The sequence below is a fragment of the Besnoitia besnoiti genome, chromosome I, assembly GCF_002563875.1.
Source record: "Besnoitia besnoiti strain Bb-Ger1 chromosome I, whole genome shotgun sequence".
In the NCBI taxonomy this organism is placed as follows: domain Eukaryota; phylum Apicomplexa; class Conoidasida; order Eucoccidiorida; family Sarcocystidae; genus Besnoitia; species Besnoitia besnoiti.
This window is the reverse complement of record NC_042356.1, coordinates 4,850,588-4,870,619: the sequence shown is the minus strand read 5'-3', so window position 1 is coordinate 4,870,619 and position 20,032 is coordinate 4,850,588. Positions and strand designations below refer to the sequence as shown.

At 54.3% G+C, this 20,032-nt stretch overlaps 5 protein-coding genes across 5 annotated transcripts; 3 read left to right on the top strand and 2 right to left on the bottom strand.

The window, feature by feature from the left end:
• Positions 1 to 479: 479 nt before the first annotated feature.
• Positions 480 to 3,596, bottom strand: BESB_007010 (ribosomal protein RPS8; the record flags this gene model as incomplete). The annotated part of the gene is made up of 4 exons (XM_029359456.1): positions 480 to 533; positions 1,006 to 1,234; positions 1,891 to 2,014; positions 3,386 to 3,596. 4 exons carry the CDS (start codon positions 3,594 to 3,596, stop codon positions 480 to 482), a joined length of 618 nt encoding a protein of 205 aa, XP_029222369.1.
• A 1,503-nt stretch (positions 3,597 to 5,099) lies between these two features.
• On the top strand, positions 5,100 to 9,443 carry BESB_007000 (mitotic checkpoint protein, BUB3 family protein; the record flags this gene model as incomplete). The annotated part of the gene is made up of 9 exons (XM_029359455.1): positions 5,100 to 5,201; positions 6,148 to 6,364; positions 6,762 to 6,916; positions 7,362 to 7,420; positions 7,860 to 7,965; positions 8,229 to 8,280; positions 8,591 to 8,642; positions 8,854 to 8,952; positions 9,287 to 9,443. The coding sequence occupies 9 exons, from the start codon at positions 5,100 to 5,102 to the stop codon at positions 9,441 to 9,443; spliced, it is 999 nt and encodes a 332-aa protein (XP_029222368.1).
• A 4,273-nt stretch (positions 9,444 to 13,716) lies between these two features.
• Positions 13,717 to 14,371, bottom strand: BESB_006990 (uncharacterized protein; the record flags this gene model as incomplete). The annotated part of the gene is made up of 2 exons (XM_029359454.1): positions 13,717 to 13,805; positions 14,185 to 14,371. The coding sequence occupies 2 exons, from the start codon at positions 14,369 to 14,371 to the stop codon at positions 13,717 to 13,719; spliced, it is 276 nt and encodes a 91-aa protein (XP_029222367.1).
• A 491-nt stretch (positions 14,372 to 14,862) lies between these two features.
• On the top strand, positions 14,863 to 15,750 carry BESB_006980 (microneme protein MIC9; the record flags this gene model as incomplete). Its single annotated transcript, XM_029359453.1, has 1 exon — positions 14,863 to 15,750. One exon carries the CDS (start codon positions 14,863 to 14,865, stop codon positions 15,748 to 15,750), a length of 888 nt encoding a protein of 295 aa, XP_029222366.1.
• Positions 15,751 to 17,651: 1,901 nt separating this feature from the next.
• Positions 17,652 to 19,736, top strand: BESB_006970 (microneme protein MIC8; the record flags this gene model as incomplete). The annotated part of the gene is made up of 1 exon (XM_029359452.1): positions 17,652 to 19,736. One exon carries the CDS (start codon positions 17,652 to 17,654, stop codon positions 19,734 to 19,736), a length of 2,085 nt encoding a protein of 694 aa, XP_029222365.1.
• Between the last annotated feature and the right edge of the window lie 296 nt (positions 19,737 to 20,032).

Here is a 20,032-nt window from a genome sequence, read left to right as displayed (position 1 = left end):
TTGTCGAACAGATGTGACTTCGCCAAGCGCTCCAAGAATATATATCGAATGGCGGTCATTGACATGCACCTTCGCGGCTCTGCGCGTATGTCAGTTGCGCAGCTCGTGTTGTTTACACAATTTAATTTGATACACTAGTTGGCCATGGCATAGCGGCTCTGTGTGTCTGGCCAGAAGTGCATTTCCAACTGGTTGCTTGTCCGCTTTAGGTGTCGAGCGAGACTGCGGAGTGATTCGGCGTGCCTTCCTGCGAGGCTCTCGTGGGACGCACGCGGCGTCTGGCAAGAACGACAGAGAGTTTAGAGAGTTTCTGCGTTCCTCGTGAGAGGATGACTAGAGAGAATCAACAGAGACACGAGAGAGGAAGCACGAAAACGGGCACCGCAACCTGCCAGAGAAGAATCCTCCTTGTAAACCGAGGAGGGACACGAACACGACAGCTTCGAATTCTTCTCTGCACGCGACAATCCTTTGCCAGTTTACTTGTGCTTCTTCTTGTCCATCTTACGCTTGTAGAACATCAACTCCTCCCCCTGAAGACACGGCACATAAACGCAAGTCACCTCTCTACAATGCGAATGGACTCAAACGGGCACACGCACGATGCCGACCGTGGCTCGGCATGCGCAAAGATGAAGCTGCGCCACACGAGCCTTTAAACTGACAAAAGTCGGCGCCAAGTGTCGCGAGGTGTGAAGGGACAACGACACGACGAAACAGACGAGTCCCGCAGAATCTCGCAGAGAGATTTCTCTTGGCTGCGACGGTTTGGGGCTTCCTCTACGCTCGAGTCGAGCCAAAAGGCAGAAACTCCTATCAGGTTCGCAGCCTCATTACGACAAAAAAACATGCGTAGCCCCTGTTCTACCGCTCTTTTTTCAGAGCACACCCTCCAGACAAAACCCATGATGTACTGATGATCCCCTCTCTCCCGCGCGGCCTCTCTCCACACATGCGCAGGGGCTGCAGACTGCCTCTGCATGCGACACTTTCGCGAATTCTCACCTCGAGGATGTAGCCGTCGGCGCGGCCGGACTGGCCCGGACGCGAGCTGATGCATGCAAGGAGGCGACCGGTGTTGAACTGTTCCTCAAGAAGCGGGTCCAGCTTGGGGACACCCTGCTGCTGGTGCTTCTTCTGCAGCGCGAGAGTGTGCTTCGACACCTTGCCGCTTGTCTCCTCTTCTTGACCGGTCTTCTTCTTGCCCAAATCCAAGCCGTAGAACGAGCGGAACCTGCAGATCCCACGCGACACACACAAATATATACATACATATTTGCATGTATTCATGTAGATATAGGTGCATCTATGCATGCGCGTGGTGAGAGGCGGAATACACAGACACAGGGCTAACCCACGATAGACACACGCAAACAGAGAGACACAGACACTTTTTTGTTTTTTTGGGCACGTGTGTGCATGCAAAAAGGCACTTCTTGCGCCGGGGCCCGGCGCTCTCGAGTCAGTCGGTAATTCCAGCAAAAACATGTTTTTTCCGCACCGAGTGAGGCGAACCCCCCCTCGAGAAGAAAACATGATTTTCACATCATCTTCGAGAGCGTGGGCCTCAGCTAGGGCCAAGTGTCCCTGCAGCCGCGAGACTCACGGCCGCATATCCAACACTGAGTCGGGGCTGGTGCACTGCAGAGCACACACGGTTGCATTTGAGTTCCTTCGCGATCGCTCAGACGGTAATTCCAGCTTAAAATTTGATGTTCGATTTCAACACAAGAGAAGAGATTCCTCGTCCCTCTGTACGAACACCGTATCATCCTCCGATCGCAGCGCGAAACAAGACAGATCCAAGAGCGCGTGTGCAGGCCGCACATGCTCCGTCGGAAAGAATCCAGAGTTTAACAGTCTGAAAGCGAAAATGTTCTCGCGGTTTACCAGGCCTTGAAGGGTGTGGCGTCGATGGCGACGATGCAGTTCTTGACCAAGGTGTTTGTGCGGACGAGTTCGTTGTTGGAGGCGTTGTAGACGACACCCAACAGACGAGTTTTCTTCGAGATCTCTGCGAAGAAAAACCAAACAAAAAGGCAGCAAATGACGTTAAGAAAACAGCGCCACTCTTTCCCGGCGTCTGCGGCATGCACACGTGTAATGGCCTGCACCGAGGACGCGCCTCTACGAAAAGGGCAGGATACAGGACCAGAGAGGCAACATGTGAGGCAGGAAGCGTAGTAGCGGCGTTCAGTAGTAACAATTGGATTTTAGTGGATTCTCTTCAGCGGCAACGCAGGCCTCTGACAAACCCCTTGAAACAACGTCATCCTTGCGCCGCTGGACGGAAGAAACGACGCACCGACGCCCATACCCAGAGAGCCACTCAAGAAGCACACGCCAAAGACGTGCGAGGGCACATCTGCGCCTGTACTTACATATCAACATCAAATAAATAAATAAATTCAACAAGTTTACAAGCTCTGACACGAGACTGGAGGCCTAGGTGCCGCGTCGAAATGTCGGAAGATCAGCAGTAACAATTGGTAAATGAAGATTTGTCAGTCATCAGGCGCGTTGCCTCCGACAAACCCCTTTGAAAAATGTCATCCGCGTCCGACATACACCAAGAGAAACACTTCCACGGCACGCAACGAACCAAAAGGGGTATTTCCTCTGCATGAATGCCCGAATCTCCAGTCAAAGATCAGATATGCACAGGCCACAAAGAAACGCGAGGAGACGAGAAATGAAAGGTGGAGAAGAGGAAGACGAGAGAGGAGCGAGTCAGAATCCTCGAGAGATGAAACCTGACATGGATCAGGTTCAGCCAGATTACTAAGGAACTACTTCCTGATTCGGTGATTCATGCAACCCAAATGATGTCTTGTGTCACACACGATGCAGCCGTCCACAGCCTGACTTGGAGCGCGTCGAGAAATAGACGAGGTGAGAAAAACACTTTTACTTGCAAAAAAACGGCAGACGCACGTTCTCTCGCATGCTGCCTTCCTGCGTGACTCGCTATTTCGCCCTTGCCCCCCGCCCCACAATTCCCGTAAGTTGCTTCGAAGAGTAGCGCCGTCAACCCGTTTTTAGAAAAGGCAAAACGCTCGAATTTGAAAACGTCTCTCTCAGCGGTTGTCCCTTCGGCTGGTCAGAGCCCTCCCTTTGGCTCGTCCTCCCACACGGCCTGCTTTGCGGGTCCCAGGGGCGAGGGCCGCGAGAGAAAATCACGAGGAGCGGAAAAATGCGTACAAAACTCCATTTTGAAAACCACAGGAACACCGTTTATGCCGAAAGAGCGCGGAAATTCCCTCCGTTTCGCTCGCCCCCACACACACTTCAGGTGTACATACACCGTACATGTATCTTGACCGGGGGTCGGCGGACGACATGCCCGCCCCCTTTCGACAGAAATCCAATTTTGGCAGAAACTTACTCTGCGAAGCCCACGAGTAGTTGCCTGTGTCAAGTCGAAGAGCACGATATTTCATGTTTCCACCCCTGCAGCGGACAGGGCGGACACGCTTCGGCCCCAACTTGGTCATGGCCGGCGGGCGTCCGAGCTCAAACTTTCTCTTCTTTTGGTGAATGGGAAACCTCCCACCAGTGCGCCTGTGCTTGTGGCGCCTGTCGCGTGAAATACCCATTTTGTCGCGAAGAAAAAACCAAGGAAGAGAAAGAAAGGCCAGACACGGGCCCGGGAAAAAGACGCAGAAGAAAACAAGGAAGAATACACAAGAAGGTGAGGAGGAAGTGGGGTGGACGCAGCGAAGGCAGAGACGACGGCAAAGATTAGGGAGACATAAAGCGAAGAAAAAGAGCATGTTCAGATGAGGATCCCTCGCGCAAGGCAGTAGCGACCATCTTCCTCTTCTCCCTCCTCTCTTTTTACGCCGATTCGCCCCCCAAAAAGCCACCGCAATGACGCAGGCGTCATTGGACCTGTGCGCGGGCTCTGCGCATGCAATTGATCCGCCGGAAAATACTCTACCCCACAAAACGGCGGCGAGGCCAAACTGCAGCTGCGCACGCGAAAACATACACACCTCTGTGCATGCAGTCGGCGGCTTTTCGGTGAAAAAAACGCAAACACAACTGTAGAGACCGCAACTTGCCGCGAAAAGGTTGCCACAGAGGAGGCGCGGAGAGGCAGCGGTGAGTGCGCGTATCGTCTCGCCTTCTCTTGGACGGTGTCAAGATCCTTTCTCTGACGAGCTGGCTTCTGCTGCGTTCCGTCACCTCCACTTCGCGCCTCCAGCGCATCTGAGAGAGCGCTCGCTTCGTGGCGAGCCATTACGAAAGCAAGAATGAGAAGAAAACTGCACGGTTTGCACTTCTTCTTGTCTCGTTCTGTCAATCTGCATTTTTCAAAGTGCGAGGACTCACCTCGGGCTCCTTCTTGCAGGACGACCGTATCCTTGTGGATTGTCCGCTTCGTTTTAATCTGTTCCTCTTTCTAGCTGCATTCGAATCTCCTTTATCTACTCTCGTTAGCATCTTATCGCAGTTCCAAGGGGTTTTTGAAGAGCTGCTCGTCCGCGATATTCGCGCTGGTGTGCTTGTTCGGATCCTTCTCTTTCTTCTCGGTGTGCAAAAGTGCCGTCGACAGCTCTTGCTCGGTTCTTCGGCCCCCTTCAGTCACGTCTTCAGCCATCCTCCTGTTTCCTACCGCCTTCTTCTGTGTGTCGTCTTGTTCTTCGTCCTCTCCCGTCTCCTCCCCTGAAGCTTCCTTTGTCTCCGCTCGTCGCTGACTCGGCTCTCCTCGGTTTCGCCCGTCTGTGTGTCTTTTTCCGCGGGTTTTCGATCGCCAGCGTCTGGCGCGCGCCCCCTCTTCCTCTTCGTCTCTCGTTTGAATTTCCTTCCTACTCTCACGTCAGGAGCACGTCCGGAAATCCAGACTCAAAGGTCACGCGGCATTTGATCCATCTCCCAGCCGCGCCTCTCCTCCTCGCCAATTTTGTGTCTGCGGGGACTGCGAGTTGCGCGCCGCTAAAGCGCTCTTTCGCGGATTCCCTTGCGTCTTCTTTCGCGCGGTGGCCTGCTGCTGGGCGAGCCGCTGACTGTATTAACTGAAGCTGCGGTGCATGCGCGTGTCTTTTTCACGTCTTCGGGAGCCGATCCGCCCCGTCCTCTCCCTAGGCGTTGCAGAGATGTCCATCGACCTGCGGCACGAGCCGCGCGACAGCATCTCTTCACTCTGCTATGGGCCTTACCACGCGAAGAGCGTCCTGGCTGCGACAGCGTGGGACAAGGTGAGACGACGCGCGTAGCGACCTGCACTCGAGACTCCAGTTTTTATCTCAAACTCGCCTCGCCTGTGCGCCAGAAAGAAGGCGGCGTCCGCAGGCAGCTCCCGGCTGCGAGGAGGGAAAGAGTCTCGGCTTGCGCGCCCTCGTGTCTGGTGTCTACGAGCTCACGTTGCATGTCTTCCGCAAATATACGACGTCTGGATGCAGACGTGTGGGCAGCACTGTCATGTGGAGAGATCGTGGCGGCTTCGCGAAGACATTCGCATATCTTCCGTGATGAAAGATGCACGTCCATACGCATATGTGCATACCCGCGCACGCGGGTGCCGGCCTCTCAACCGCCGTCGTCTTTTACCTAGTGTGCGCTCGTGTTTTTTTTCTGTCCGGCATGCAATTGCGATTGAAGCACGGCAAAGTTTTTTTTTCGAGCACCTCCGAAAGCATTTCGTCGTTGGATTCCTGAAACTGCTGGAGCCGGACGTGATGTTCATGATACATAGTGCACGCACCGGCCTCTCTTACGGCATATTCCGACACAAACATATATATAGACAAGTATACAAGCATAGTGATTTATGCTTCTGTGCGTGAATAAATGCGGCGTAACGTGACTTCTTGCCGGTAGAGGGCAGCTCTTTTTGGCGACCTAGGTGTTCCTCGTGCGTACTCACATGTGTGTGACTCGAGATTGAGGTGGCGGCGCGTGTATCTACAGGCACGGATGTATGTACAGTCTGCAGCTTGCGTTTTTTTTTTTTGCGCGAAAATGGAGTGCGACCGGCTTGTCCCGACGGCCCTTTCGCCGCATGTGGACTGTTAACAGCGCATAACATGCTAAAAGCACCATTCAGGAACGATACGAATTGGAGTTAAAAGCCGATGCACTGGTGTGGAGTTATCTGGATGCGATAATTCGACGTAGCTGTGATGTTACGGAGCCTTTTTTTAGACCTTGCGCATCTACGATGTCGACGCTAACGAGCAGCTGCACAAATTCGAGTTCGAGGCTCCGCTCTTGGACGCGTGCTTCTTAGCCGACGGCTCCAAAGTCGTCGTTGGCGGCCTGGATAAACAAGTTTCCATCTGCGACTTGCAGACCGAGAAAGTCGTCCCCCTGGGCTCGCACGCTGGAGCCGTCAAGCACTGCAGATTCCACGCTCTCACAAGTAGGAAACCCAGCAAGCCTCACAAAAAACAGAGTATTCTCATCTCTATGCGTGCGGCCGCGAGAGTCGACGTGCTGCGAGATCTGTGCTCCATCCTTCATATATATGTATATATATGTATAGCCCGAAACCCTGAACATCTCTATGTATATATATGTAGCTATAAGCCTGGGGGCTGGGTCTCCAGGTGTATGTGTCACTTCGTGTCCTTTTGGATCTGAGTGAACTGCGACTCAGTGGCCTGAGCACAGCCGAGAGGTTTGCGGGGCCGGCGACGCTCTCAGGCCTGAGACGAAGGCGGCGCATGCGTCCGCGTAGTCAGCGGAGAGCGAGCGAGGAAACGTTGCCGGCGCAGTCTACTGCTGGAGGCAGTTCTTTGTGTCTGTGCGTCTTTCAGACGTTGTCTACACTGCGGGGTGGGACGGCGTCGTGAAGGCGTGGGACGCGCGCATGCCGCAGTCGATGCCGATTGGTCAGGGGCAGCTTCACGGAAAAGCTTTCGCAATGGACAACAGCGACACCTACCTGGTCGTCGCCGACTCGAAGAAACGCGTAAGCCACAACTGGACAGAAAAGTTGAACCAATCGGTTTTATGGTAGATAGAGAACGAACTGTCTCCAGACACGTTTACTAACGCATAATATGTCGAAAAGGACAGTCCCAGGCCGGCGCAGGCGCCTTCCCGCGCTTGGTGGGCTGAGGCGGAGGACGTAGCCTCGGGACGAAGGGGACCGCGCGCAGAGAGAGGGGCAAGTGCGGAAAAAACTTGCCAGTAGATCGTCTCGGTGGCACACGAGCTGTCTTCGGGAGCTGTCTTTGGGAGCTGTCTTCGGCGCAAAGCCTGCGCGTGGGAACGCATCTGTCGCTTTCTGAGGGTGGCTATTGGGTGCCGGGTCTCGACCCCCTGCGGGTCAAGAGACCTGTATTGACGGGAAACGGAAGCTGACGCGGCTATTTTGACCGGGACGTGCTGGCACTCGTGTCCTGTTTCCGCAGACTTACATCTACGATCTTCGCCAAGGACCTCAGGGCCTTGCGTCGCCCGACTTCCGAGAGTAAGGCACGCTACTGCGGCGTTTTTTGTCTGGTTTCAGATGTATGTATATGTATATGTGCAGGTGTGTGCCCAGGCGGCCGCTGCACCCCTCGGGTGGCGTTTTTCCGGATTTCCGGGGAGGCGAACGATGTCTTTGTTAACCGGCCTATGTATGCATGCAGAGGCTTGAATATCTGCGTGCGTGCGAGCTCCCGCCGTACCGTTGGGCGCTCTGTGCAGTTCACATTCACGTCGGGCTCAGCCGGGCTGTGGGACACGTTTCAATTGTCGTTTCGTGTCTATGCGTTATATGCGCGTGTGTGTAACTGCGTCTCTTCTGGGTCGTATCCCCGTATCTTCTTGAGGGGAGAGATGCGGTTGCCGCCTGCGAGTTCTGCGCGTCTCCGTTCTGCGAGAAGCGCGATTGCAAATTTCGTCGCTCTGTGGTTGGCCTGCAGCCAAATCCTCAAGTACCAGATTCGGTCTCTGCGCTGCTTTCCGAACGGCTCGGGCTTCGCCGCATCGTCGATTGAAGGCCGCGTTGCGTGGGAGTACTTCGACCCGGTGAGGGCGTTGTCTCCCAGGCAGGAGACGCCTCTCTGTTACGAGGCGGCACTTCTGGCCTTTTGTAGCGAGTTGCTTTTCCTCCGCGACCGCTCAGCGAGTGCAGTATGCGAGGGGGGGGGGGGGGGGGCAGGCGGGGGGCGGTGCGTATCTCTTGTTCGCCCTGTCCACGTGCACAGCGTGGGGTCATGCCCGCCCGAGAGGACTTTGCAGCTTCTCTACAGTGTGAAGACTTTTTTTTTGCGTCGCCGTTTTCTCTGCAGAACCCGGAGGTGCAGTCCAAGAAGTACGCATTTAAGTGCCACAGACTCAAGGGTGAGCGTTCCCGCCGCGGCTCGGCGCTCTTTGCATCCGGGAGCATCTCTTCCCTGAACTCGCGTGCGCGAGTTCAGGGAAGAGATGCTGCAATGGGAGCAGACTCTCTATATGAGGAAACTATGTGTATATATTGCATATAAGTATGTGGCTATTCAGAGATAGTTGAGTAGAACGGAGACTTGGGGAACTCTCACTGTTGGTTCAGACTTGCACTCTGCGCACCGTTCGACGCCGTTCCAAGTTCGTGTGTGGTTTCTGGTGATATCAAGGCGCACATGAACTTTTTTTGATCTTTGTTTGTTTTCAGAGGGGACTGGCGAGGTTGCCTGCCCCGTGAACGCTCTCTCCTTCCATCCACGGTAAGCCGCGTGGCTGCCTCCCTAGCCCGTTTGACGGTGCATTTGCCTGCGCAAGAGGTGGGACTGGCTTTCGTCTTTGTCGTGCTTCGCTTCAGTATCTCCTCTCTGTTTCCTCTTTGGCGTTCTGCTGGGGGTACCTAGGGGTCGCCAGTCATCCGCGTCGCTGCGCTTCGCACATGCGTCTCCTTTTTTGTCTCATGTCTTGACGTAGCTACGGCACCTTCGCGACTGGAGGCTCGGACGGAGGCGTCTCCGTGTGGGATGGCCAGAGCAAGAAGCGCCTCTGGCGGCTTCCTGCCTTTTCCACGAGGTAAGGACTACCGCTTGCGAGCTCGCCCTCCTCACCTCTGAGCGAAACCCAGGCAAAACTCTCTACCCGCTGCTAAAGTTGAGGACATCTTGGTGCGCGTGCGGTTGGGAAGTTGGCGTCTTTGCCGCTGGGGCAGCGTCGGGCAAAGCACATGTGTTTGAGAGACACAGACAAGCAGCGAGGCAGGGGAGGGGGTGCGTGCGCTGACGCCGCTGTGTCTCGGGGTCGCGCGTGTCTCGGGGATTTTTACTGAATTTTCGTGAGAACGTGGGAGACAGCTTCGTGCGAATGTGTATTTCCTGTGCCGGTGCGTGGGCGGGGTGTTGGTGTGCAGTGTGGCGGCGCTGGCGTTCAACCCAAGCGGGAATCAGCTGGCGATCGGCATTTCTTATCTCTACGAGAAGGGCCCGATGTCTTCAGCCCCAGCTCCGCAAATCGTCGTTCGCTTCGTGAAAGACGAAGATGTGCGCCCCAAGGCGCTGCAGGCTTAAACAAGGTCGCAGGTCCTGGGTTAGGGTTCATTCTTGTCGGAAACTTGAACGTCTAGAGCTTTTCAGAACCAAATGCTGCAGTGTCGGTTCTGCGTGACAAAAGACCCGCCAGCGAACAGATCGAAAAGAGGCATAACAAAACTGGGCGAGAGGCCATCTTGCGGTGTATCCGTATCGCCAGAGGATTTTTGAGTGTGGGCCGTGTGCGGAACCAGGCGTCTCGTCCGCAAGTCAGCGTCTATCTTTTCTGGTTTCGTCTCACGGGTTTGCTTCGTGTATCACGATGTGCACAGTGTCTGAACACTTGCTTGTCAAGGCCCCAACATTTATTGTGGTGCTAATAGTCTTCAGACAGCTTCCCGCTCAGGTGACGCTTCCTCTGAGAATTGCAGCTGCAAAGCGGGAAGCGTTAGAGCGTCTCGTGAAATTTATCCTGAACAACAGTTTTTCCCTGAACGCACACTATATATATATATATATGGAGGAATATATATAGCCCCTAAGTGACGAGCCGTAGAGGGCATGGCTCGTCACCTAGGCGTGTAGGCGGCTTTGGATTTTGCAACGCTCCAGAGTGGCCAGATCCACGCACGACCAGACAAAAATCAAGCTTCGGCAGCATCCTAGAGCAATTGGGAACAGCGTATGCAGCGGTGCAGTGTTCTGACTGTCCTTGTCTCAGCAGCGGAATGGGAATATCTGTGTTAGTGATACGCGACCTGCTGTCAGCCGCGTGCCGGCCTACGTGTTAGGTTCCGAATTTTTCGACCGTCGAATCTGATTTCTTTTGGGAAAGCATGTGTTCTAGATCCTGAATTGCCAGCTTCCGACCCACTGACACCATCCAAGGGAAACCGAAGAACCAGAGTATTTATATCGCCGCCCCCTGTCCTACGAAGGCGCTGGACGGGGACAAGCACACGAAACCGACCTGGCCTTCGCTCAGAACTGCATTCACGGTCTTAGGCCTGAAGAAGCGCGGCGTGCAGAGCAAGGGGCTGCGCGCCCAAGCTAAAAATGAGCACAGCGCCGTTGTATGCGAGTGAGATGGCATCCGAGGGCTCGCCTCCCGCTCAGCTCACGGAAACACACAAAATGCATTAAACAGACTATGGTACGTCCACCTTTTTCGAGATTCGCGATGTATCACCCGCAGCAGCAGATACTCTTGTGCCTTTTACGCCTCGTGTGGCTCCCAGAGTCCTCGCAGTGTAGCCCTGCCGGCTCAGCACGACGGGATGCGTCTACTGGTTGTTCGACAATGGGCGGGCATGCCTGCAGCTGCAAACCGGAGGACACAGACATATGAAGGGCGGAATAATAAGGGGTCTCAACAACAGGAGAAAGCCACGGCGGTTGTTTCAAACGCGTGCTCACGGCAAGCACAGGCAGAAGCCGAGTTCTGTCCGTACGGCGACAGTGCACACGATTGCACGCACTCCGCGTCGGAAAGCGTTCGAAGAGCTTATTGCGGTGGCGCGTCCGGCAAATAGCTCATAGTTTGCTCTGACGGCGTGAGACAAAATTAAGTCACTTAGTGGTGAGGGTAACGACGACGGGCTGGTTGAGCGTTTGTCAAACATATCGCTCGTATGCGCGGATGAAACACCACTACGTCGAGCTAGCAGGGAATGAAGTGATCTGCTGAAGGCGCACACAGCTTTTGGAAAAATGACACCTGCGAAAAGGCCAGGTACTTCTGTGATGCAGGCGGCAGCAGATATGAAAGCGGGCTGCTCCGTAGCATGTATACCTGCTGAATCGACGCCTGGACGGCAAAACCGTGCTTTGGTTGGTTTGCCTGGAGAGGCTCTTTGAGACGTAGATATGACGTGACTTCTTCTGGAGTGACTAGACTAGTAGAAGGCCAAGTCGGTGTTGTAAACGCTCGCGGCACATACTGAGAAAGATCTGTTGTGGGTAACCTCGGCCGTACAACGTCGCGCACGGGTTCGTGACGCGACGTCGGCGAGATACTGCCATCCCTGTAGAACGGGTCTGCCATGAGCTTTCAAATCGGAGGCGATGCAGAAGAAGAGGTTCGAAGAAGAAAATCTCTGAGGACACAGGCTTGCGTAAAGGTGCGATATTGCCCACTATGTCGCTGTCTTTCCGCATTCACCATCCAACGAGCTATGGTCAGTTTCTCTGTCTCGGATGACATGTAAGCGGCAGCTCAAAGACTCGCCCAAACGAGCCAGCTAACACAATACTAAAGATAGATTACACAAGCGCCGTCGGTGTTCCGACGGTTGCCGTGGCAGGAAAAAATCGTTGTGCAGCCAGGTCCGGCCCCAGCAGAAAGCCTTGAAAAGAGAGTCAAACCCATTCACCCGAGGGACAGGAAGAGGATCTCCTACGCCTCAACACTGGGCTTATGTTCCAGATGCCACACGAAACTTTGCAAGCCCAAATTCCATGCACAAGGAGGCCTTGAGGACGCACATGCGAGGCTCTCGAAGTCACATACGCACCCCAAGCACCTATACCGCGTCCAAGAAGGGATCTTTGTAACCAGTGCTTTCCCAAATACCCTCATCCGCAAAAGGAAAACAGAAACAGGAGTGGGCCTCTCACCACAACGCACGCTCCGCAATATCTGCCAGTGAAGTGACCCGGCGAGAAGCTGACTTGACAAGAAGAGTCGGCCGCGATACAGTCGACTGCACAAAGACGCTCGCATCAAACTCAAACGGGGAACGACAGTCAAAGAAACGACCCGAAGAGCGCCGCCAGTTTGTTTTTTAAAAAGCGTCTGCAATACCGAGAACCAGACAAGCGCTCGATGCTCGGAGCCCGGGCATGCTCAGCAACCGGTTGTGTACCTGCGGCAGCCGACCGCCGCCCGTGGGAACACAGGCGACATGCGGAACACCGGTTCAGTTGATTTTCCAAGGAAAAGCTCAAAAAAGAGTCTTAAATGCCCCTCTGTCGAACGTGGCCACGACAAAGTCACATCTCGCCAACTATCCGATAAAACTGCGCCGCTTCTCGTGTCTTGCGTGCAGCTAGCTGGTGGCATCTACGGGCTGCCATTGTGGCTGCTGCCTAGGGGAGATAAATGACGAGAGGAAAAAGCTCCAGCCAGTTGTTACCGACCGCAACACGTGTATTATAGTACTAACGAAAGTGAAACAAGCATAGATGACTCATAATCTCGCACCAGTGCCGTTCGTGAGCGTAGGCTTCCGGTGAGATCTATTTCTCGTAGCCGAGTCCTTATTAATCAGTAAACGTCACCGAAGCGAAGTACCAGGAATTGATAGTCCTTTCAAGTCTTTGAATTTCCACCGTACTTTCGGATCCATGGGTGCTGATGATGGTTCCAGGAACTATACTTCTGACAGCTGAGACTCTGGCCAGGCGCATTCCGTGGCAACGCAGCCCGCGAGTGTCCGATACCGTCTGCTGTGGTTCCCAAAGGCTGGTTCCCTTTGGAGCTACTGCTGGTGCATCAAAGTCACACGGAACGGAGGCCCCTTCCAGAACGAAACTGGGAGAAACGCCGAGCATGTAACTGAGAACACATTACAGCCTACAGCACAAGGAACTCGTTATGTAGCCTGCATCCAGCCATAACAGATATTAGATGGCCAAAAGCATCAGCGAGGTCTCCCGTAGGTAGCATGGGTGCGCGAGTGTGCTGAACGTTATCACGCATATCTAGCTATCGGAATCTGTCAGGTTTTGCTTGCTGCAGACAGTGATAGGCGAAATGGTCCGCTGGCCAACACGCATGATGCGGTCATGCGGCATAAGGTTATTTGACACCGGATACCAGAAGACCATACGCCGCCTCATCTCCTCAATAGGATCGAGAAGCTAGCTGCTGCGCCAAGCAACACGGACCGGAGGCTTTGGAACAGGGATTGAAATGTTGGACTACCAGTGGAGAGCTCAGGGACAGAGTGCGGTGCTGTGACTCGACGAAAACCTAACCGCCCTGAGAGACTCATCCGCTCTAACGTGTCTTGACGCCTCCCAATAAGCCCAACTAGAGAAACCGGAGCGCGCCGCTGGCAGGGCGGAACCTTATTGCTAGAACATTGGAGGTCGTGAAGCCCCCGCTGTACATAATGGAGACTGTAGGCCGTCCGGAGGCTCCGCTTTTAAGGTGCTTCTGGTGCCGTGAGTCTGTGCCCACGAAAACCGTGTCCCAGGCCCCCCTGACTTACTTCGTAATTGACATTAGTCGTACGTGAGAGTACTGGCGCTGCCGGCGGCAGCTGCTGGCTGAGAATGAGGGTCCATGTGCGTTTCCGGCCGCAGGCGGCTACTTCGGGTCCTCGCCGCTGTTTGGCATGCCGTAGCACCCGTTCAAGGAGAGCGAGGAAATCAGTGCCTCAAGCCAGAACAGTAACCCTGAATATCGTAACCAACCCTTTCGCGTTAGCCGGGATGGCACGGTCTGCCGTCGGTTACATTCCCACGGGCCACATGCGCCGTACCGAAGTCCCTTAGGAGCACCTCCAGTTCATACAGCTTATTCGTAACCAGTGTAAGAGATGACCGCAGGCAATTTGCGGGTAACCGTTCTAAGGCCACCACACATATGAACAGTCAGGATAACAAGCATGGTTGACTACGCATGCACAGCAGCACTCATATCACGGCAGTCGATGTTTTCCATCTGCTGCCGTGCCACAGTTCTGATCCTGACGCGGGATTCAGGCGTCAGGAAGTCGTCTGCGACCGACCCAGAAATGATATCGGCAGGATACTCTACACGAAAATCACTCACCGTAAGGATACCCCTTCGCACCGAGATGAGCGGTTTTGAAGAGGTCCGGCCCTCTCAATAGCGTCCGCAGCCCCCGGCGCGGGCGCTGTGGCGCGCTGATGGCGCGGGCCCCGGTCACCTCTTCCGGGCGGTAGCCACGACATTGCACAGGCTTTGAGCCTGTGTTGTAGCGCTGATCGACCAGCATTAGTTTGGAAGGAAGGAACGCGTGAAAAAGCTTTGCACACGCGGACACGCTCTGCCTCATACAGGAGGATACAGCAACTCCTCTCGTCTTCATTGGATCGCCACTGGGCAGCGGCGGGCCTTCTGCGCGTTGTAGAGGAAAAGCCTTCCGCGCTGGCCTAGCCCCTGTGTCGGCGGTGGCGTGTGCGCGGTAAGGAAGTGCCTTCCCGGGTCTAGCATGGCCGCATGCGCTTAAACGCGTTGCAGGTCGTTATTTCGTGTTCGCGCAAATTTGTCGATAGAACCATTCCACAGTCTATGTCCTGTGAACGTCAACGCCATTTTTCCTTCAGACTCCGTAGCAGGCGATTCAAGGAAGGGCTGTCGATTCGGGGTCCGGCGGCCCTGCACGAGGGCGTAGACGCGTCCAGCTGTCGGTGCGAGCGATGCAGTGGTTGTCGCTATGTGGTATGAGACGATTGTGTAACAGATGTCGGCTCAGCGTCCGAAGCAATGAGGGCTTCTTCACTGTCGCGGCTTTTTCGAGCTAGCTCAGCCTTCACTTTTGCCTTCCACCTTTATCTATGTGTGAACCTCAGTCGTCAGGGCGTAGTTCCCGCATCCGGCTTGGGACACTCTGTGCGCGCCGACAACGGATCTCTAGTCCAACTCAGAGGAGAGTCGAGGGCTGCGCTCACCGGTGGGGCATGCGAGGGAAACCCTTGTGGATACCACGGCAACTGTGTCCCATCAAGGAATGGATACACATGCGCGTGTGAAGGAGGGTACATCCTGAGCGGTGGCGCTTCGCCCACGTGCGTGAACAGAGACGTGTGTGAGTCCCAGCCATGTGGATCGAAGGAGATGGTCAAGGAGTGCCTGCCTAACGGAAAGTATTATGCGTGCATATGCAATCCGGGCTTTGAGGTGGTTGTAAGCAATGGAAACCCAAGGTGCCAGAGGGTGGCTGGCAAGCCGTCGCCGTGCAGCACCAACCCATGTGGCCCGACAGATAAAGTCGAGGCCTGTCTGGTGACGGGGGAGGACACATACGGGTGTTCGTGTAAATCCGGGTACGAGGCGGTCACTGTCGACGGGAAAGAGAGGTGCGATGCCATAGACTATTGTGCAAAGGATTCGTGTGGGCCATCAAAGTACGTACAGTCGTGCACATCAGTGTCTGGCGGCTACACGTGCCAATGCACAAAGGGGGCGAAGTTGACAGGGCCTGAAACGGCACCAACGTGCGTTGCCGGCGACGAGGATATGACGACGTGGTATATTGCGGGGGGAGTCGGGGGAGCTGTCCTCGTTTTTGTTGCGGTTTACATGATGCAGAAAAAGCCGTCCGGAAACCCAAACGACCCGCTTTATGCGCACGATTTTGAGGGGATGTATTGATGATGCTTTTTCGATCTGCTGAGCGGGCCGTGCGGCGAGCGGCACACCTGGCCAGAATCGCCTGGTGGGAGGCCTTTGGCTGGCCGCGACATCTCCCTGCTGCGCGACGCGAACACTTCCTGTGGCGTTGGGGTTCTGATTTGGCACACAGACACTCCGAAGGATTGAGGACAGCCAAGAGTGTGTCGCATGTAAAGCTGCGTCATGACCTCCCGTGAAGATTGTTCACCTTCAGAAAACCATTGCCGTTGTTTTTACTTTTGACGATATGTACACGAGCCTGTATCGCCGGAGTACGTTCCATGACTCAATCAACGCTGCTGAGTGATAGACGTCCAAAACTTGGCGTCCGGTCTCACTTCTTCATATTTCTTGACCATGCATGTCATACCAAAAGGTATAACTCGAATTTGTCCTATGCCTAGACTAAAATTTCTTCACTGCTGAAGGATCGATCAGACCACACCAGCTACTCGGCCTGTGCAACAATCACGGGGTCGCACGTGACGCATAGGCGTGGAGGAGTTACCACGTGCTCCAGCGATTTCACACGTGCTTCGAGATAAGGCATGGTGGCGTATCTAGTGTGGTGAGCTCTTAAACAAGTTGCTAGAGTTCGTATGGCCGCTTTCGACTCCTACGTTGGGGTGATGAAGAGCTCACGCGGCTTCGTAGCTGTCAACAATATTACTTTGCATCTCCACATTGCACAATGTAAGTTGACTTGCTGACTTTCGAGTTCTCAAAGGGGGGATACGCGTTGCTGTTAAAGAAGAGAGTTATTCTTTTCTTCCAGGTTAACCTCTCCACTTGAAGCCACCATACGAGCCTTTTTTCCACGAAAAAGAGGTCCGTCAGGGCTGCCTCCAGTCTGTCTGCGGTGGTAACCTCTGGTAACGGTAACCCAGCAGGAGCATGCCAAGTCAGGCTTATTTACGAACAGAGAGTCACTGTGTTTGATGCCACGGCTGCTCATGGCGAGTTTGTATGCCGCAAGAGCGGGTGTGAAGAGACTCAAGCGCGCGAGATGCACATGCACGCCCACAAAGTGCAAGAGATCTTCGCTTAGCGCGAAAAATGAAGGGACTTCCTTTACTTTTCCTTCTTGTGGAAGGCCGCGTCTCGCTCCGGTGTGCATAAGACGACACAAGAAATACGGAGGAAAAGGTGAGCACCCCCCTCCTGATTAGTTGATTTCGCATCGCTTAGGGGAACAGTTGGGCGTTACTACATGGCATATTGCGACGGCCCGACCCAATCGTCATGCCGAGCGGCCCGCCGCTGATTCCGAAATGAAACCAAGCGTATGCTCAGGGCATGTCGCTGCCGCATGATGGAATGACCGCAGCCCCTCTAGCTCCAGCGCGCCAACGCTGACGACGCGGATGTTGTGTGCGGTCGAAGCGCAAGACTGGATTCGCGAGCATTCCCGCGAGCTAGCTGACTTGGCACTGCAAGTGACATCTTTTATTTGTTAGGTCGTGCGGTGTACGCGGTAGAGGTAGACAGAGAGCTGAATGAGTGGATTAACGGCGTTGCCACGCCTACGTCAGAGTCGATCAGTTCCACAAAGTACCAGGCTCTTCCTGTCACTTCCTGAGTAACGAAAAGTCTGCGACGCGAGACGTTTATACCTGATGTGAGCTAGATCGGTGCGTCCCCCTACCGGCGGGATTTCACTTTTGTCGTCCTCGCAAAGGCTCACAAATTAGAGTGAATCGCCGTGATGTTTGAACCCGATTGTTGATTGTGCGTGCGATGCCTCTCAATAAATGCAGCTCGCCTTTGCAATGCAGCAGTCTTTGCTTGTCAAGTGTTTTTTTCGCTTCACAGAGTTGAACCCCTCCTCTTCCACCTTCATATCGTGACTTCCGCTATTGGTTCCGTTTTCTTCCTTCAAAATGAAAGCTAGGAATGCATGTTGCTCTGTAGCGTTGTATATGGTCTTAGCCGCTTTTCTCCGGAGAGAGACGCGCGACCTGTCAGTTTCAGCACTCCGGCAGCAGGATAGCCAGACTGCGCTTCTCGGTGAGGACGATGATCCTTCGGAGCCAGAAGATCCGAACTCGTGGATATGCCGTATATCCAAAGGCTTCGATGCATGTGGTAGCAGGGGATATGCGGGGCTCGACGGGATGACAGGAACATACTGCCCGGATGGATTCTGTTGTAGTAAAACAGCGTGCTTCGGCACCTGCGGAAGCTGGTGCCACGACAACTGGGCTCTGTGCAGTTCGTCGGTGGTGTATCACCCTGAGTATAGTTACGGGAACTGTAACTGTAAGCGGATGCAAGAAAAATGCCACGCGAACGCTGGATGCGTGCACGTGAACAGAGACAACGGAGGTGCGTATTGCAAGTGCAATGATGGGTACTGGGGAGATGGGAAGACATGCAAAATCGATTTCTGTCGATTCAATCCTTGCGGAGAGGGCACATGCATTAGAACGGATGATGCATACAAGTGCGAATGCCCTCCGACGCACAAGCTCGTGGGCGAGGAAGGGAAACAGACGTGCCAGGAGAAGCCAAACTTTTGCCTTGCGGAGCCCTGCGGTCCAGCATCTATGGTTGAAAAATGCGTGAACCACGACGAGACTTACGAATGCATATGCAAGCAGGGATACGAGGTCAGAAACCGTCGGTGCGAAGAAGTCGACCTATGCGCTGACTCGCCATGCGGTCCAGCAGAAGCAGTGCACCAGTGCGTAACTGAGAAGCTACCAAGACTGATTTACCGGTGTACCTGCAAGGCGGGATACGATCTGATCACTTTGCCCGACGGAATCTCTGAGAAGTGTGTCAAAAATTGGTGTTACGACGAACCTTGCGGTTCTCGGGAAAGAGTAAAAAGCTGTAGTTCAAAGGCGCACGGATACTCTTGCCTGTGTAAAGAAGGAGCGGAGGTCGAAGTAGTAGAAGGAAATGAGAAGTGCGTCAAAGCAGATTTGTGCCGCAATGATCCCTGTGGTCCACAGGAAGCCGTGGCGCAGTGCTACACTCAGGGTTCCACTTACAAGTGCTTATGCAACACGGGCTACACGGAAGTGCCTGTAAATGGAAAGAACACGTGTCAGAGAGGCGATCCTTGTACCTTGAATATGTGCGGCGGCTCCGAGGCTGTCCAGGAGTGCACAACGGATGGATTATCGTACGCGTGCACTTGCATGCCAGGATATTCAATAGCAATCAAGCACGGAAAGAAGGTGTGCGTCCACGAGAACGAGTGTGCCGCTCACTGCGGGTCGGCAGCCGCAGTGAAGACCTGCGAAGTACTTGATGATGGTACGTACCAATGTACTTGCAATCCCGGGTACGTTATGCGGTATAGAGGTGAAGAGAAATCATGTGTGCATGGGGATCCGTGTTCCCTCAATCCATGTGGGGCAGTGGAAGCAGTACGGAGCTGCACCGTTGACGGGGATAGCTACGATTGCGAGTGCAACACCGGCTTCGTCAGAAGAAGGCTGCCTGATGGGAAGCCAATCTGTGCAGATCCAGCAAGCTGCGTGGGAAACCCGTGCGGGAGCTCGGATAGTGTTGAGGCATGCATTGCCGGCACAACAGGGTACACATGCCGGTGTAAAGAAGGGTACACAGCGCAGTCAGTTGCTACACAGCTGCAGTGTATTCCAGAAGTGTCTGCGGGCGGCAGCCATGGATCGGAAGAATCGAAGGAGGAGAACACCAGCGGGGCGTCAAATTTAACTATCGCCGGAGGGGTGATAGGGGGTTTGGTCCTTTTTGGTCTTGCCGCCGGAGGATTGATTTATGCAAGGAACAAAAGAGGAAGCGGAGATGATGATGAAGATGCGTTACCGCCCCGGGCCTCCGCGCCGTTCGTCCAGGGGCCAGCAGCAATGGATGAGCACACTTGGGCACCTTCGATTAGTATGGCTCCTGCTCCTGCTGGAATGGTTTCTCCTCATCCTCCCGGTGCAGCTCTACATGGTGGTAGGCGTGTCTCAGGCGCGCAGTGGGGATGAGTGACATTGAGGAGAGCCATTCCCCCAATCCGCCCGGCGGGGAACCAAGCCGATCTCGGAGTGCGGATGGAGAGATTCTTCTAGCCGAAGGTTCTCATCTGTGAAATGGACTGACACCATGTTGCCCTTTATATTGCAACGTAGTTTTCGTACCTCTATATCCTCCTGACTTTGGGGTGCACTGAAGACATACGGCTCGTCCGTTACCGATGTGTCGTTTCCATGATCGAAGACTCATGAGCATTGATAGTTGTGAAACGACACTTCATGAAATAGGGGTAGCCGTTCTTCGAAAT